This window comes from Hydra vulgaris, chromosome 11, assembly GCF_038396675.1.
Source record: "Hydra vulgaris chromosome 11, alternate assembly HydraT2T_AEP".
Taxonomy (NCBI): Eukaryota; Metazoa; Cnidaria; class Hydrozoa; order Anthoathecata; family Hydridae; genus Hydra; species Hydra vulgaris.
The window spans coordinates 50,314,707-50,328,134 of NC_088930.1; the positions used below are offsets into that span (position 1 = coordinate 50,314,707).

General features: G+C 29.8%; 1 protein-coding gene across 2 annotated transcripts in view; it reads right to left on the reverse strand.

Annotated features, from left to right (window-relative positions):
- The window catches only part of LOC136086738 (solute carrier family 35 member F6-like), a 145,425-nt gene that overhangs the window by 18,174 nt on the left and 113,823 nt on the right, over positions 1 to 13,428 (reverse strand). For both annotated transcript variants that reach the window (XM_065809110.1, XM_065809111.1), the window contains exons 11-13: positions 7,624 to 7,689; positions 7,454 to 7,536; positions 7,214 to 7,256 (exon numbers count right to left, since the gene is read on the reverse strand). In XM_065809110.1, the coding sequence (XP_065665182.1) occupies positions 7,214 to 7,256; positions 7,454 to 7,536; positions 7,624 to 7,689 (192 nt within the window). The remainder of the gene's footprint in view (positions 1 to 7,213; positions 7,257 to 7,453; positions 7,537 to 7,623; positions 7,690 to 13,428) is intronic.

Consider the following 13,428-nt stretch of genomic DNA (forward strand, 5'->3'; position numbering starts at 1 on the left):
TAAATACAGCTGAAAGTGACGAGTTTGAAGTGCAAATAATTATTGAAAAATACTACAAAGACTTAACTAATATGGCTAAGGCTGCAATATGATACGAAGTTAAGAATGCTGCTATATCTGCATTAATAACATAATAAATACTGCACAAATTTTTAAATACTCTATTAATTAGGAATTTTTTCCTAATGATTTAAAAATAGCAAAAAATATTCATACATTTAAAGAAGGAGAAAAAACTAATGCAAAACACTATCGTGCAGTTTTCATCCTCTCTGTTTTTTCTAAAATTTTAGAAAGAATTTTGCACAACAGAATATACAATCACCTTTTAGCAAAAAAATTATTATATAACATGCAATATGGATTCAAAATAAAAATAATTCAACAGAGCATGCTATTATCAAGCTTACAAGAAGTATATCAGACTTATTTAACAATTCTAAATTCACATTGGGAATATTTATAGATTTAGCAAAAACGTTTGATGCAATTGATTATAAAATTCTTGCTAAAAAAATAAAATATTATGGTATAACAGACAATGTTTTAAAATGGTTGAATAGTTATTTAATCGTAAACAATTTGTTAACACCAATAAAACATTTTCATCAAATTTGTTAAATGTAGAGTTCCTCAAGGATCCATATTATAACCTCTTCTTTTCCTTATTTATATTAATGATCTCTGAACATTAATAAAACTCAATGGATTTTTTTCCATTTTCTTTTTAAAAAACATGAACTGCCAATTAACATGCCTCAACTTGTTATTGACAATATACCAATTAAAAAAGTAACAGTAACCAACTTTCTGGGTGTTTGTATAGATGAAAATCTTACATGAAAAAGTTACATTAAAAACTTATCAAGTAAAATTTCAAAAAGTATAGGAATATTGTACAAAGCAAGAAATGTTTTAAATAAACATACTATAGTACAAATACATCATTCATTTATTCATCGTCACATAAACTATACAAACATTGCTTGGGGCAATACAAATAAAAATAAACTTAAACCTCTTCATTGTCAGCAGAAGCATGTAGCACGTCTTATTTATTTTAAAGACCGTTATACTCATGTCAAGCCTCTATTATTTGAAAAGAAAGTTTTTAATACATATGCCTAATATTTTTAATATTCTATGTTTATATGTAAAACCAAATCATCCCCGATTTCTTTCCATAGTTAATATTCATCAAAGGATAAAAATAAATACATTTTATGCAACTATTATTAATTGAAAAATAGACTGCTCAATAAATAATTTTATTAAGCAGGCATTTTTCAAACAAATCTTTTTAAATTTTGTGTTGATCTGTATTGATTATCACGGACCACTCTTATGGAATAAAATATTTTTAAAGGATTTTACTGAGTATTTTATTCATCAAAGTAACTACTTTACTTTTAAACGAAAGCTTAAAAAACTCATTTTTACAATCGAAGATTTAACAATATACTTCTTTTTAGTGATCTTCCTTTATACACTCTATTTAAATATGAATTTATAAAAATTAGATATGCATTTTTAACAACTGTGATCTTCGTATATAATAGATATAACGCACTTTATTTTTATAACGGAATACTTTAAGTTTTTTACATCGTTAGCTTAATTTTTATCTCGCTATTGTAAAAAAAATGATATTTTGCTTGAGGTCATGTTCCAAAAAAATCCTTTAGGGGTATGATTGTACTATTATTGGTAGTTACTGGGAAATATGTCCCTAAATCTGGTTACACCGTCCGTGGATGAAAATCCATTTTCAAACTTGCATAAAACGGAAGTAAAAAAACTGCAATATATTTAACTCTAGAGCAATAAAACTTAATTTTATATAACTTTCATCCTCATCATAAATTTTGATAGGTGGTGTTAAATAAATTGTCTGAAAACCCTAACCCTAACCCTAACCCTGTGCGGCCGTGGTGCAGTGGTTGGAACGCTTGCTTTATAAGCAGGAGATCCAGGTTCGAAACGAGTTCTGGGCATATTTTCGCGTCACGGTAAGGAAGGAGGCGTGAACTTCCTGGTTAAATGCACTTCCGCGGTGCTCTGTGACAAGACCGTTAGGACTTCTTGGGGCACCGAAAATAGAATCAAAAAAAAAAAATAATAAATAGAAACTTGTTAAATATTTTTAGTTTAAAAAAGAATACGAGTTACCTGTACCAATAAAATTTAAAAAATCGAAATTGCTTTTATATAAACTATTATAATAAAATTATGGAAAGAAGCTTGAGCATAAGTTGTACATTCATGTTTTTCATTGATTTGGCATTTAAATAAAGAAAAAGAAAAAAAGCCAAAATAAGCAAAAAAAAACCAAAAAGAGCAGGAATACTGTTTGCTTCTTGTGTCTTGGCAAGGCTAGTTGCTTTTTAACCAGCAACAGCTGACAAAAAAAGTGCAACAAAATCCAAAGCTGCCAATTGGTTTTAATGATCCAAAAGTCCCAAATGGCATTTGTGACAACATTAGGAGGCTTGAGAAGAGAAAGCTTTAAACTCAACCACAGCTATATGACTTTTCCCCCATCAAAGTCAGTCCTATTACAAGAGATTTAGTTTTTGATTGATTTGCTCAGTTGGCAAAGCAAAGCACAATACTTCACATCCAGTCTAGGCAACCCAAAAACCTGAAGCAAACCAGAACTCAGTTGAAAGAAGATGTTCTCAATGCTTTTTAATTGTTGACAAGTTTCTGGTCTTCCACATAACTGCTTAAAGTCTACCTTTCAAAAGAACTTAGCACAAGTCGTGTTAATGGACTCTGTGGGAGCTAAAAGAGTTGCAGCATCAGTCATTGCCAACAAGGAATCTTCACCCTATGGAACAGTTCGTCATAGTAGACCTAATATAATAGGAGGCCACCCTATTCCAGTTTTTACAAGTAACATTGTATTAGATATTTAATGTGTAACAATAAATATCTAATACAATGTTACTTGTAAACACACCTGTGCTTAAAGATTGTACTAAACTATTTATAATATAAAAAAGCTGGCTTTGATGGTGCAACAGGACAATCTGTTTATAAACAACTGTCAGATGTTTCTAGTGAACTTCATACAGATGAATCACTTTTCATAACTTGCTTGGTTCCTCTAGAACTATATTGTTTCAAAGATGACAAAAAACAGGTTGTTTGGAGAAATCCGAAACCATCGTCAACTAATTACTGCAGACCTCTGAGATTTAAATATAGAAAAGAACCAAATGAAGTAATTCTTGCAGAATATGAGTCAATTATGGCTTCTATTAAAGAGATAACATTATCTGTTGTACCTGTTTTATTGGAGGACGGTACAACAAAAGAAGTTGAAATACAACATATTGTAAATTTAGCAATGATAGATGGAAAAATTCAAACTATTATTTCCACAGCAACCAACTCATACCAATGCTGTTCAGTGTGTGGTGCATCTCCAATCGAAATGAACAATTTATCTTTAGTTGTTCAAAAAAAAAACTTTAGAAGGCAATATAAAACACGGCGTTTCAACTTTGCATGCTTGGATAAGGTTTTTAGAATGTATGCTCCATATCTCTTATAAGATGCCGAATATGAAGTGGCAGGCTAGAAATCAAGACAAAAAAAACATTGTTAAACTGAGAAAGCTTGAAGTCTGTGCTGAATTTCGAACAAGGATAGGTCTTGTCATAGACCAACCGAGAATAGGTGGGGCAGGTATATCAAACGATGGCAACACAGCTAGGCAATTTTTTCAGCAATACGATGTCTCAGCTAGTATAATGAACATCGATGTAGATCTTATGAAAAGGCTTCATATTATTCTGGCCACAATATCAAGTGGTTCTGAAACTAACTCATCCAAATTTAAAATATTCTATTGGGAAACTGCTTCGCTCTATGTATTCCTGTACCCTTGGTATCCTATGACCCAAACACTTCATAAGATTTTGATTCATGGCTATGAAGTCATCGAACTATTTACTCTTCCATTAGGTATGTTTTCTGAAGAGGCTCAAGAGGCTACCAATAAGGTTTTTAAGATTTTTCGTGAAAATTTTACAAGAAAATGCGATCGGAAAAAAAACAATTTAGACTTTTTTCATCGTCTTTTATGTGCATCTGATCCTTTAATTTGCACATTAAGAAAGAAGATACGTAATAAAAAAAAAGTCTACCATCTGGTGTACTTGAACTATTGCAAGAGCCAACGATAGAATACTCTGTGTAAAACATAAATTTAAATAATATCCTTAATTTTGTTGGGTAAAAACGGAATTTTTTATTAATGGAAAATAAATGAGTTTTTTAATAATTTGCGTAATTATGTAATAAAATTTGAAGTTTTTAAAAAATAAATGTTATTTATTCCACAAATTATGTTTTTCAATATAATAAACTGTTTCTAATTAAAAAAATAATATTTGGTTTTAGAGGTTTTGGCTAGAAAATGTCACTTTTGACCCACTGTGCACTGTGAAGTTGGGAGTGGATGGTGGTGGTGATTTTCTAAAACTTAGCTATGGAATTATGGAAAAAGATTAGGATTCACAATCTCCACCATCAAAATAACTTCTCACCAATTCTCTGGCCAAAGATTCTCGTAGTAAGCGTCAAATACTGATTGCAATTTCTGAAGATCTCTAACTAAAAAAAACTATAGCAACATCAAACAAGTTTTTGATCTTGAAGAACTTCCCTTTGCTGTTTCCTGCGATATTAAGCTGGTAAATATCATTTATTGTCTACAAGCATATTCTAGTGCACACCCATGCTCTTGGTGTGAGCAGTTATTTCATGTTGGACAACTGGGTTGAAATGAGTGCAGGAAGCCTTCGAAAAATGTTGACGCTTTTGGGAGATCGGCCAAGCAGTACTGTTTTTTTCCAGCTGTTCTCTTTATTGGCACACTAAGAAAGCTCAATGCTGTTGTCTATCTTGTTTTGGCAAAGCCCTTAATGACAGTTATGCTGCAAAAATTAAGCAATTCAGAGTCTCCTATTTATAACTTTAGAACGCCATCATCACTCCCAATGTTCATGCTGTCATTCACTATGTCCCCCAATTCATCGGAAGTCACAATAGCTTTTCGGAAGTTTATTCAGAGCAAGCAACTGAAACATTTCATCATTTTTTCAGTACCCATCATTCAGTACCATCACAGACTTGAACAGCAAAAAAATTGATTAGGAATATTACAAAACAGTATTTCAAAACAATAAAAACAAAAAAGCAATTAGAATTGAAATTGTCAGATTTAAATTAAATTGTTATTTACTGCATAAGTATTTTTGATATATTTTTGGGATGAATAAAAATTTATGAAACCAACTTTGTTAGTTATTTTTCAACTATGTATTTTAATACAATTTTATGCAAAATTTGAAAATGGATTTTTTTCACTGACGGTGTAAACAGGTTTAGGGACTTATATCCCAGTTACCACCAATGATAGTTCAATTATGCCCCGAGAGATTTTTCTGGGTCATGACATTAAGCAATACTACACTTTTTTACAATAGTGGGTTCATTATAAAAGATTTTCAGGATTTTGATTTTGAATAAGTTAAAAACATCAAAATAAGGATTTGTGTGCACCAGCAATAATAATGAAATTGAAAGATCATTGTGTTGTTTGCCAATACATTATGACCTGAAAGTCTGCTATTAAATTTAATTCGTATCAGCATTTACTTCACCAAATTTGCTTACATCTGCTTTTGGAACAACCAGAACGAATTTGTCAAATTTGTTGGCATGACATACATACTACCAAATACGTTGAAAGAAAACAATATGTTTTATCTTCAAGGCCGTAGACAACTTTTTTTGATGTTTGAGCTAAGCAACTTTGAAACATTTAGAAAACTCCATATTTAAGTATGACATATAATGGATGAGGATGCTATGCAAAAAATTGTGGTGATTGGAGACTGGGAACAACAAAAACTCCAAAACGTTAGCCCCTCCCCCCCAGCCCCAAATTGAAGGGCAATGAGTCGAATTTGTTATTTTTTTTTTTTTCAATCTTAGTTCATATTCTTCGACAAATTTCAAATTTGATTCAATTATCTCTTGTTGTTCGGTTTTTATGACCTTATCTATAGTTTACACCCTCTCTCAAATTGAGGGGGCTGTAAACTTTATAAGATCATAAAAGCCGATCAACATAAGATTATTGAATCAAATTTGAAATTTGTCGATAAATATAAATGAGGTTTAAGATTGAAAAAAACAAAAACAAATTTGATTCATTGCCCTCTTATTTGGGGCTGTGGGGAGGGGGTAACATTTTGGAGTTTTTGTTGATCCCAGTCTCCAATCACCGCAATTTTTTGCATAGCATCCTGATTCCTTATATATATATGAACATACTTAAATATGAAGTTTTTTTCGTGTTTCAAAGATGCTTAGCTCAAATATCAAAAAAAATTGTCCAAGGCCTTGATCTTCACCAAATAATAGAAGAAGAGTTGCTAAATGTGTTGAGAGAATTGACGATTGGCACACAATTTAGGGATCAAATATAAGTTAGCTTTCAATTGGGTTCGCAGCAGGAATTTAAATTTAATCGAAAAAGATGGTTTTAAAGCAAAAAATTTGTCTGAGGATCAAAACAAAAATATTATGACAATTTTATGACTCCTAAAGATGATACTGCAATTTCATAAAACCACACAGTTTCTTTAATGTATTATGTCTTTTACAATTTCATACATTGCAATTACCAAATCTTGATTTATATAAAAAAATTTTTAGAAGTTCTATTTGAAGTTTTTTACATTAGAAGAACTTCATATTCCAAAAACACAGTGCAATTGAATATGAACAAAAAACTTAAAATTTTATGATATATATTCATGTTTTGTAAACTTTTTCTCACAGCCAGTTCATGTTCAAACAAAAGCTAGTAGCTGTTTTTATCTAAAATATGCGTCAGTAGCAGTTGCGTCAGTAGCAGTTGCGTCAGTGGCAGTTGCGTCAGTAGCAGTTGCGTCAGTAGCAGTTGCGTCAGTAGCAGTTGCGTCAGTAGCAGTTGCATCAGTAGCAGTTGCGTCAGTAGCAGTTGCGTCAGTAGCAGTTGCGTCAGTAGCAGTTGCGTCAGTAGCAGTTGCGCCTGCATTTCTTTAACAAAAAGAAGTTTGAAAAACGGAAAACTTCTTTATAGATCAATATAATAAAAAAAAAACTGGATTTAATATCCGATATAAATCAAAACACAAGAAACAAAACTTACTCTGAAGTAAACCCCATTTCTCGTCAAACTTCTCACCATATTTCTAAAAAAAAGACTTGAGAAAGTCTATAAATCATGATAAAATGCAAAAGATTTCACAATGCAGTGTCATTTTAAATTGAATTGTTAAATAATAGTACAATAATGCATAGGTGTAGGAGGAGTTATGTTAATTTTAAAAACAAGAAATTAAAAAAAAAGTAGTAATTAAATGCTGTGTTTTATAACTAAATCACAAACCTTATTTGTTGAATAGTATACTATAATACTGCACAACCAAACAATAACTGAGCGACATGCGTCGAGAAATGTTCGATGCACAGCTACAAAGTAACAAAATAGGAGCGTTTGTTATAATAAATTTGATTTCAAAATGTTTATTCTAATCTTTTTATTAATAATAAAAATACCTGTTAATGAACGAGTAACTGACATTCCAAAGAAGTTGAAAAACAAAATTGATAACAAACAGACAACTAAAAACAATGTATGATTTTTATTAAAGATAAACAACAGCTTCAAAAAAAGTTTTCATAAACAACTATTTTTAAAAATTACACCAAAACTTCTGTATGTTGTAAAACATTTTGATATTTTGGCAGCTGTATATTTTCTATATGATATTTTTATTATTCAAAAAGTCTAAACTAAGGTTTACAATGTAAGTAAAAATCAGACTTTGGCACATGTTAAAACATGCTAAAACATTATCAAGTTTTACAGTTTTACTATCACTTGAAAACTGCGTTGTGGTAACATCTCCTTAATTTTGATCTATATCATTTGAAGGGTCCAAGGGGATTACCAGTGATGTCACATGTTAACAATTTTTGAGTTATTATCCCTACTATGTTGTAGGTAAGTTGGAGCACCTTTTAAAAGATGGATGTCAAAAAAAGTTAAATCACATCTAAATTTCGATGTGAAAAAAGGGGTCACCAGGGGTAAACTAGAAATGGCCGAATTGTTCAAGAGGTAAATCGGAGATGTCCATACTGTATAGGAGCGATTTTTACAATATTTGCGTAACACTCAATCAAACTTCATTAAAAAAAAAAATAAACAACACTTTATCATCGTAAAAATGAGGGATAAATGTCCAAATTCAGATACTACAGAAATTTATGTCCGTTTTTTAAGTCTTTTATTTATTATATAGTTTTAAAAATTTCATTAGTCAACATGACAACGAGGCAGGGTGGTTAGCTGGCAGAGCTTTTTATTGAAAATGTCACGCTTCGAATTCTACCACTTGCAACTTTTTTTTTAATTTTTTTAAAATACAAAATAAAGCACTTATGAAGTTTTATAGATATTTTATACATAACATAAGTAAAGATATTATACACTATAACAAAAGAAAGCATTTTTAAAAAACCTAATAATTCTTAAGACATCAAAACACCGGGATAAATTTGTGGCACTATTGCAGTTTCTCCACCTTCCCTTTTTGTATTGTTGATTGTGATAGAGAATTTTATGCTGATTAAGAATCATAATAAAAAAAAATCGTCTGAAAATCAACAGAAAGTGCTTTAATTCGATGTTGAAATTAAAACAACTACACTAAAAAACGCTAATATTCGCCTGCTTTTTCATACTTGGTTATGATTAAATTCCTTTATAAGATAACTTTAAAAAGCCTGTTTTCTATCAATACTTCAAAGCATAATTGTTTAAAAATGCATAACGCATCAATTTCTGATTGATTTCTGGCCCTAATGCTAACCCTGACCCAAAACGTATACATTTATTTGCGCAAACCTATATTTTTCAATTGATGTATGTGCATTTAATTGTACCAATCCCTATTTGTCAGTCGATGTATGTTTATCTAAAAAGCAATATCTTAAAAGAATTAAAAAAAAATTAATTAAAAAATATATTTTCATTAAAAAAATTTAATTTAATTAAAAAAAAATATATTTTTATTCCAATGAAAACCGGGTTGCGAAGTTAAAATAAGATTTTCAAAACGATCGATTTCTAAACGTAAACTTTGGAATTAAAAATGAGGAATATTAGCGTTTTATAGTGAAATTTTTGAAACTTTAATATCGAATTAGAGCACTTTCTGTTAATTTTCAGACCTATGTTTTCAACGATTTTTAATCAGCATACAATTCTCTATCATATTCAACAACAAAATAAGAGGGAGAGGGGGGTGGGGGTGGGCGAAAGAAGCTGAAGTAGCGCCGAAACTTGTTGCATATGTGTGATGATTAAGATACTTTATTATTAATGTGCTCAGGGAATTAGTACTAATAGGTCTGAAAAAAAAATTAATCTGAAACTGAATAACGAAAAGGATAAATAAGACAGTCCTGAAGCTGAATAAAGAAAAAGATAAATAAGACAGTCCTGTTATTCCAGAAGGTGCTACTTTGGAGGCAAAAAATAATAAAAAAAGAAAAGTCCGTAGCTAGAAAAAACTTTAATCTTTACTAAAATAAGTCTTTTTTGCTATATTTATTTTTTTGTGATAAATATATATGACCAGATTGAAAAAGTTAAAAATATATTGGTGTTAAGGGTGCGGATTTGAACCATTGCAAAACGGTACCGATGACATCGCAAAAGACTACTGATCTATCAAATTTATGAATGTAATTGAAAAACAAACCATTTTATAAACTCTTATACCGATTGCAGTTAATCAACACTTTTTAAGAGAGTTCTCTAAATAAGCGCAGCTTTTTTGCATAGCATCTAATATAACATAGTATAACAATAAACAGATGTGTTAAATGCAAAAGTCAAAAATCTACTTATATAATGTTTTATACATAATTGTGTGAAATATAAGAAAGCTTTTCTAATAATAACAATTCTTTTTAGCTTGAGCTGTTTTATTTTGTTTTTGTTATTGTATTTTGAAAAATTGACAAGATTGAAAAAATACAAAACATATAGTCTTATCCAATTGGCAAATTTGAAACTTCAATTTTAGATTTGATTATTTCTGATAGCTAAAATTGCGTCATTTTTTTCATGGACCTTTAAAGATGACGCGGTTTTTTTGTAAATCGTTTAAGCCAAAATTTTTTTTGGCGTATGTGACGTCACTTTGTTGCAAAAAACTAGAAAAAACAAAATAGAAATATGAGTTTATTTAAATTTTTTAGGAAAATTTTTTTTATTAAAAATATATAGAATATATTTTTATGGGATATATTCTAATAAAGACTAAATATAGTAACTACAATGTTATTTCTTTAAAACTATTTATTTATTACTATTGTAATAAATTCAAACTCCGTGAAATAATGTACCTTCCGTGAAACTGTATATCTGTACCAGTTTTATATCTTTTTGTGCAATAATATTTACCATAATCAAAACTAATCAAAAAATGTAAGATAAATGCAGAAGCAAACTTGACTTGACTTATAAAAGTTTTTTAAACACAAACTGCAGTCACTGCGCAAAATTGTTTTGGCGTAACTTTTATCAGAAATCAACAAGGAAAAGTATATTCTATTATAATCATCAGGAAATTTATCAGGTTAGCTAGCAATTGTAAAAGCTTGAAATTTCTAAAAACAGCCATAGAAATTTGTTGCGCATACGTCACGATATAGACACCCAAGTTATTAATGCGTTTTGGTAATTAGTTAAGTCTGTGCGTTTTACACAAAAGACACAATAAAAAAACAACTTTTCTTCATATAAAAAAAAAGATTTTACATTCAAACTCTTATTTTCTTCAAAATTAACTAACGGGGCGAGGGTGCTTATAAGCTGCAGTTGGTCATAAAAAAATTTAACAAAAACTTAACAGAAACTATATAAAGAATAAAATATTATGAAATTCATGATAAATCTCAGAATTTACTATCTCCAAGTCAACAAATTTCAGCCTGTGCTATTGGAAATAATTGGGCAAGGGCATAAATTAATAAACTTCTCAAAATATTGTGTAATCAATGTTTGGAACTTTCTAAAAATACAAGGAGAATTTTAAAAACTCTAAGAGAAATAGTTATTCACATTCATCAAAAAATAATTTCTCTCCTGATTGAATTAGTTTTACATGTTATTGAATCGTTTCCATTAAACTACACGCATCTTGTATGTTTAGGTACTGTTCGTAGACTACAACATTATTTATAAAATGGTCCATGTGGAAAAATATCTGCATGTCAAATAAGTCAAACTTCAACTTTAATATTAACGTTTAATGCATACATTCCAGAGAATTTGCACATCGCCCACATGGTCTTCAAAATATAGGGCAACGGAAAGCATCAGAATTTCGTCCATTTTATTTTATAAACAGAGTTTTGTTCGTTTATTTTATACACTGGCCCAGTTGTTTAAATACGATTTCCTTAGAAAGTGTGTCTATCTATCGAAACAACGTGGTTTTGGAATTTTTCCATTACTGCATGAAATTGAAAGAGTTTAGACTTTGTTTCTGTTTATTATATTTACCTACATTTATTGTTTCTGACAAAAAAATATTCCTGTGAATTCACATATAAATAATATTTCATAGGATTAATATTTTTTACTTTATACTTTTATTAATATATATGTGTGTCAGAAATGTTTTTGACATTGTTCTCGTTTTGTGAGATTGCAGCTTTTTAAAATTAAACTTATAACTCTGTTAACTTACTACTTAACTTTATTTTAAAACAAATCGAAATTTGAATCCACTTAGGATATCTTGGGCCGTATTCTTATCTCTCCGTTAAACTTAACGGAGCGTGAGTCAAAATTTATTATTAACTACATTAATAAAAAAATTCTTTAAAAATATAATTTTTTAAACATAAATGTTTTAAATTAGTATTAGTTTTATTTAAACGAATTTATAGAAATTTTCGCTGTTTCTTTACTTAGAAATATTGTAATGAAATTTTAGACAAATGCTCCGTTAAGCTTAATGGAGAGACGTGAATACGGCTGCTTGTGAGTATAAATTAGTTAAATTTTTAGCCAAATAAAAAATTCATTTCCTTCTTGATGTTTTATAAAATATCTAAATATAAAACTGTAGCTAGACCTTTGGCTAGTGTAATAAGAATTTATGGCTTGGTGTCGAACTCTTTGACAAAAAGGTGAACTTGTTAAAGAAGGTGTTATTCAATCATGTTGGGTAGTTAGTCAGTTTCAAAGGCGTCCCGAAGAGAATAGGGGGAGGGGGTGAAATACAACTTTTCGCCGACTAGATTTACATTTTATGAGAAAAAGACTGAAAAAACAAAACAAAAAAGAACGGTCCTTTTTAAATATTTGCCGACTGAAAGTCTACATTTTCCGACAAGGTAGATATAGCTGATATTTGCTGACAGGTTTTTTTTTTGGGGTAGGGTGGGGGGTGGGGGAATACAAAGGAGGAGGTAGGAATTTTAGTACAGATATAATAAACGCGGAGGTTTAAATAAAAAGAGGGGGGAGGGGGCGGTAATTTTTTATGTCACAATGTAAGTATTTTTTATAAAAAATTTCTATTTATTCATCCAAACCAATACTTTTTACAAAACGTGCATAAAACTATTAATATTCTGGCATGCGGTCAAATGCACACTCTCTAGCAACTGTTTTAGAATATTTTTAATAGGATTTAATATGCTGATATAAGTTTCATACTTTGGTGAGAAATAAACCATAAGCTCATTTTCCACAAGTCAAGATTTACTTGGTCGGCGACTTTTAAAGCCTGTTTACACTGAAAGTTTTTGTTTATATCAGTAACTAAAAAAATTTTTTTTTTTTTATGGGCGATTTTTACTGACTTCTTTTTTTGTTTTGTTTTGATAACAAGTAGAAATTTGTAAACGGGGAGAGGAGGCGGGGTCTGAATAAGCTTAGGACGGGTGGGACAAAATTTTTCCAAAAATTATTAAACGTCCCCCACCTTTTATTAAGAATGCAAGAGTAATAATATAAAGTTTTTTAATATAAAGGCATTCAATATAAATTTTTTTAAATATAAATTTATTCATATGCTGACTAAATGAAAATGATGTTGCTATAACAACCATATTAAAGAGGAAAATAGTTTTGATCTTCATCAGTGTAATTCTATGAAGGAGTTTCATGAATTTAATCAATCACTTCTGGATCAAAATATTACAGAAAATGTGGTTTTTTTTTACTATTATGTTTAAATGTTCTGTTTTGATGATTGTAAATTACAATCACTTGTGTTTATTAAAATCGTAAAATACACACGATTCTCACTTTACACACACACACAGCAGTGT